Source organism: Bos mutus, chromosome 10 (assembly GCF_027580195.1).
Source record: "Bos mutus isolate GX-2022 chromosome 10, NWIPB_WYAK_1.1, whole genome shotgun sequence".
NCBI classification, from domain to species: Eukaryota; Metazoa; Chordata; class Mammalia; order Artiodactyla; family Bovidae; genus Bos; species Bos mutus.
The window spans coordinates 39,122,529-39,128,528 of NC_091626.1; the positions used below are offsets into that span (position 1 = coordinate 39,122,529).

A 6,000-nucleotide genomic window follows, 5' to 3' on the forward strand; every position below is an offset into this window, starting at 1 on the left:
CATTGATGTATCTTATTATGCTCCAAGTGTTTTTTTTTTAATTCTTAGAGATTAATGAGAAATTATATGTATTTTCTCCTTAGCTAAGCTGATACATATTTCTGTGTAATAAGTGTAGAAAAAATTTTACAGGCCTGTGTTAAAGTCTGTGCTTACGTAAGAAAACAAGTGGAGAAGATTAAAAATTCCATGGATGGGAAGAATGTGGATACAGTTTTGATGGAACTTGGAGTACGTTTTCATCGACTTATTTATGAGCATCTTCAACAATATTCCTATAGCTGTATGGGTGGCATGTTAGCAATTTGTGATGTAGCTGAGTATAGGAAGTGTGCCAAAGACTTCAAGGTATGTATTCACAAATATCAAACTTGTAAATAAGTTCAAGAACATAAGTCAGATCATAAAAATGTATACTGACATAATCATTAGCGGAAAGTTTATAACTTTTGTCGATACTGTAACGAGACAGATCTGATATTTCCTAAGTGAAAAAGTATTATTCCAGTCAGTATTAACACATTTTTGCTTTGAGCTTTTAGAAAATGCTGTATTTTAGTTCCATAGTCCAGATGACCTTATTAATGCCCATAACTAATGCTGTATATCATATATCAAGAAAATATGTTCTTTCTTCGTGTATATCTCTCTGAAATTAGTTTCCACCCAATGTTTAAATTATTTAAAAAAGCTGTAAATTAATGATAATTAGTTCTGCTTTACAAAAGTATAAATGATTATTACTGTTTGAGTAAATAGGCACAGTATGAATCTTTTCAAAAAGATTATGTTGAGTTTATATAATGTCTGAAATATTTGAATTTTTTAACACTTTGGTAGCTTTTAAAAATTCTAACATTGAACTCTTTAACATTAGTTAAGTCCTGATAGTACATAAGTGAGAAGAATTTACAAACTGATTATAAAACTAGAAATATTTTTTTCCTTCTCTTACCTCAATTCAGATTCCTCTGGTATTACAGCTTTTTGATACTCTGCATGCACTTTGCAATCTTCTGGTAGTAAACCCAGATAATTTAAAGCAAGTCTGCTCAGGAGAACAACTTGCTAATCTGGACAAGAACATTCTTCACTCCTTCGTACAACTTCGTGCTGACTATAGATCTGCCCGCCTTGCTCGACATTTCAGCTGAGGTTGAATTTACAAGGGAAATGTGTTGTACTCCAGCAAGCCTTGGTTGATAGAAAGCACAGAAGGTTTCTTATGACACAGCCAACATTTTATTGAAAAATGACTGTTTGGAAAAACAGCAGCCATACTTACCCTTGAGGTTTTATTTGAAATTTGGACAATACTAAGAATATTTTGCTTTTTCCTTAAGTTTTACTTCCATTTCTGAACTTATATAAATTTCAAACTCTGTAAAGCTGTATGTCATTGTTTTCATCCTGGAAAATGTTGATGTCAGAAGGTAAATGAGATTGTTACCAGTATTCCAGTTCATGTTCTTTAACATAGTCCATTGGGAAATTTCAGCTTCCTGTTTTGCACTAATGTTGGGTAAAATACAGCAAGACTCATTTATTATTTATCAATTTTCAATGACCTTTTCAGCACTGGTAATTGTTAATCAGATTATTTTTAAGTTTTCCTGGAGAACTTTTTACCTATTTCAAAGGTTGAAAATTGGGCATAATTTCTGTAGTTGGTTCATTGAATTTTTTCTGAGGTACAACAGTAATACTATTCCAAAAAAAATGTTATAAATAAAACTAAAATGAAATACATTTTATGTAGGTATTAGTGGTGGATCGAAATACATCTGCTTTCTGGGTAAAAGGAAAAATAAAAGTTTACAGTTTCTTATTTGGTAAACAGAATTTAAGCCAATGCTAGCAAGAAATTAATAAAGCTACCTTATTTTATATTTCACTTAAGATAAAGTAGAGGGAGTTAACTAAAGGACCATATTTATTCATTATTTTAATATTATAAGGGAAGTAAAAAAGTGAGGTATAGACTAAATGGTGCATATGAGAATTATTGGCAGTGTTTAGCAGCAATGCAATCCTTTAAGATTTTTATCCTTATGCTAAACTGAAATAAGATGGAATGGCTAAACATGCAGGTAGTCTTCTATTCTAAGAGGAATTGGAAATTGATAGTCAGCATTATATTCTAGTCCAGAGATGAACTTTGTAAGGACTAGTAGTTTTTAAATATATAGTGTCTGTCATTATCTTTTTCAAGGCATTTCTGAAGTGATTCCTACTGAGTGTAGTTAATTGAATTGGCTTAATATGGTGACATAATACATCACTTATAAAATTTTAAATATCAAGTGGAAATTTTAAAAAATTGTTAACTATAAACTTTCTCTGCAAGAATGCGTTCTTAGCTGTATGTAGTGTTTCAGCTTCCATTGTATTATTCATAGTCTTCCAGGAACAGATAAACTTCAATGTTTGACTCATTTTTGGCTTTTCTTTTTCCTCTAATATAGGCTTTTTGGCCTAATTTTGGAAAACTACATTTAAGAATATGTTTCTGAATGTTCAACTTTACTGAAACTTCCAGGTCCAGAGTGAGCTAGCTACTGTTTAAGTTACTTTTAACTGAATTTTCCTCATTTTCTGTTTAGCCCAGTGTTATCAAGGTAAGCAAGAGAAATAAAGTATGCCAACATTTATCAAAGCATTTTAGGAAATTGTGGCAGCTTTGGAAGGCTGTCTAGTTTTCTATTCCTTAGCCAAAGGAAAGCCAGAACAGGTTTGGATGTTAGAGAAAGTCATGTGCTGTACTGTTGCCATTTTAGAGAGCTCTGATGTGAATTCAGATTATACCTCTGTTACTTAAAGCCAACAGTTTTAAAGCAGTAGTTTTACTGGCCATTTGAACTCTTTGTACAGTGTCAATTTGTTTTTAAAAAAAAAGGGAAAAAATATCAAATAAAACATGAGAGAACATTATAAGACTTCCACATCAGAGAAGTGTTTCAAATTATTTTGTTTGGATTAATTTTTTAAATGTAAAGCATATATTTGTTGCTTAGCTCTTTTGTTAATTTTTATTTTTATATTTGAGTTCTGTGCAGTATTTTCCATTATGACCATTGACAGGACACTAACAAAGAAAACTCATAAGTGAATACTTAATTTAGAAGTGTTAACATTATTGCTCAATAAACAAATTCCCTGTAGTTGTTTTTTTATTTCACTCCATTTTTACATTTTGAAGACATCATACTGAATTTTATAAATTATTTTTTATTGAATTTTTAAGATGTTCCTTATTTTTCATGCATTGGTTTTCTCATTTCCTTTTTAAGCGGAAAAATACTTGACTATATAATCAAAATTAGGAACAAAAAATTTCTCTAAGAAAAAAATTGATTGTATAAAACAGTGTGCATTCTTTGGATTTGTTATATTTGATTTTTAAAGTAGTTTTCATATTAGTGGACAGTATGAAATTTTGCCCCAAATATATATGACTCAAAAGAGATGATAGATAAGTAAAATGTCTTCATATGCATATGGTAAAATTTTAGGTAGTGATAAAGGAGCTTTGTACATTAGTAACTTTAGCCAGCATTTGAATAAGGAGAATCTTCATAATTTTCCAGTTTCACATGAGCTAACATGCAATGTTTATATAATATTTTGAAGTTAAAAATATGCTCTTAAACACTGCATTTTTAGAATATGCAGAAACACTCAAGAAAAAGCTTGCGTGTATTATGTTTTCATAAAATGATACAGAAAGTGAAATACAGAATGCAGGTGATATTGAAAATGACAGCTAACCAAAGTAGATGAATACTTCTTATGAGGAATTATTACATAATGGCTGGATGCATCCTTAGACAGTTGGCTATCTGGCTATTCTAAGACAATTATTAGTAGCCTCATTTTGAGTACCACCATTGTTGCAAATCCCTAGCACCTTTCTTCTTTTAAAGAGAGCTTCTAAGTAAGTTAATTTATGGTATAGTTTAGACTATCTCTTTTCTCTTTCACTTGAAATATTTCACATCATAAAATAATTTAATTATCACCCAGTAGATAGATTCAAAGTGGAGAATTTGCTGCTTCCTTAAAATGCCTTTTGCTCATCTATGATGATGAGTATTTACATCTAGCAAGATAAAGAGATTTTTGTTCCTGAAATGCCAGAAAACCTGTTAAGGTGGTCATGTTTATATATTTCCTAAGGCATGCTTGAACTGCATGTGAGAGTCAGGTTTCCTGGGTGTGTGATTTGTTAGTGACTTCAAAAACTCACATCTTGGAGTTTGAAATGCTTTTTTTTTTTTAATGCAGAGATATTCTGTGTATTACTCTTATTTGCCCTTTGACTCAGAAGTGTGAGATGTTTTCTAGAAGCATAATTTCTAGTGGAGAATTTGACATACAAAGCATTGTGTGTTTTCATCCAGTTAGTTTAGCTGTATTCAGTTCTCTGGTACTTCTCTTTGCTTGAGAAAGTCTGTCCTGAAATACATTGTGTACTTTGGAGGAAAAGAACCAGTCCATATTGTTACTTTAAGTAATTCTACATAAACTAAAAACAGCCTTTAAAAAATTTTGATGCATAATAAAGGTAATTATAGCTATATTTATTGACTCAAGTCCTGTGCATTGTGCTAAGTCCTTTGCATACGTTATTTCATTTGGTTTCAAAGCAGCCCTAAGAGCAGAGTACTGTTATCTCCATTTGAAGTTACCCATTCCCCAGAAAGTTTTAAGTAGATCTGCTCAAGGTCTGTAGCTAAGTAAAAGGCTCAGATTGAAACCCGAATCATTCTCGCTCTTTGTGTTCTGTACACTTTTCTCCTTGCTACTGCTGAGTCACTTCAGTCGTGTCCGACTCTATGCGACCCTGGGTCCTTTAGTTTGATGGGCTCATTAGTTTTGCTTAATCTTTCCTTTCATCCAATATTTGGTTCTCATTATAGTGTTTAGATTATGAAATTGAGATACAGAGGTAATAACTAATTTACTGTTAGACTTGTTTTTAATGTGTCCATTGTGTGGTCATACTTTTAAAATTTGGTTTTAAAATTTTATAAGTGGTCATGCAATTTAATTGAATATTAAGTTTGTGCCTACTAGAAATCTTTTCTTCAAAAAGTTCTTTAGTATTATTTTGTGTAATCATAGTGCTACTTGAGTTATAATTTTTGCAATAGAATTCAGATATTTTGTGCCATATTTTGTAACAGGGGTGAACGACAATTCCACCTTTAAAGATATGAAGAAATCAGTATTTCTGCCTTCAGAAACAAACTATTTTAATGTCGTAAGTTTGCCAGTTCTGTTGATCATTTAGTGCACTGGTAGTCTTAAAATAGCTAATGCTAGAGTGAAAACATAAGAGAAAAATGTACTAGCAGTGTATTAGCAATAGGCTATCATTTTCATGTAATCAAATATTGCATATTTAATCTTTTTAAAATTGCCTTAACTCTTAACTTTTATTCTCACTACTGATCCGTCTTTCTCTTTTCTAATTTAATGGGAGAAACAACCCTCAAGTGTATGTAGAAGAGAAATCTGACACATTAGAAAATAAGAATTTTAATTGGTGATTTGAAGCAGCTAGGTTGGTAACCCTGGGCTTAAAAAGACTGATATTTTTAAACGAGGCCCTGTACACTTTCGGGGCTTCCCTTGTGGCTCATCTGGTAAAGAATCTGCCTGAAATGCAGGAGACCTGGGTTCGATCCCTGGGTTGAGAATATCCCCTGGAGAAGGGAAAAGTTACCCACTCCAGTATTCTGGCCTGGAGAATTACATGGACTGTGTAGTCCATGGGGTTGCAAAGAGTCAGACTTGATTGAGTGATTGGCACTTTCACTCTATATTTTTGGGCTTACCCTGGTGGCTCAGACAGTGAAGAAACTGCCTGTAATGTAGAAGACCTGGGTTTGATCCCTGGTTTAGAAAGATCCCCTGGAGAAGGAAATGGCAACTTACTCCAGTATTCTTGCCTAGAGAATCCCAAGGACAGAGGGCCCTGACAGGTAGCAGTCGATG

At 32.4% G+C, this 6,000-nt stretch overlaps 1 protein-coding gene across 2 annotated transcripts in view; it reads left to right on the forward strand.

The window, feature by feature from the left end:
• The window catches only part of EXOC5 (exocyst complex component 5), a 53,383-nt gene extending 48,804 nt beyond the window's left edge, over nucleotides 1-4,579 (forward strand). For both annotated transcript variants that reach the window (XM_070377782.1, XM_070377783.1), the window contains exons 17-18: nucleotides 133-348; nucleotides 966-4,579. In XM_070377782.1, coding sequence (XP_070233883.1) covers nucleotides 133-348; nucleotides 966-1,154 — 405 coding nt within the window. In that variant the 3' untranslated portion in view covers nucleotides 1,155-4,579. The remainder of the gene's footprint in view (nucleotides 1-132; nucleotides 349-965) is intronic.
• Nucleotides 4,580-6,000: the final 1,421 nt, after the last annotated feature.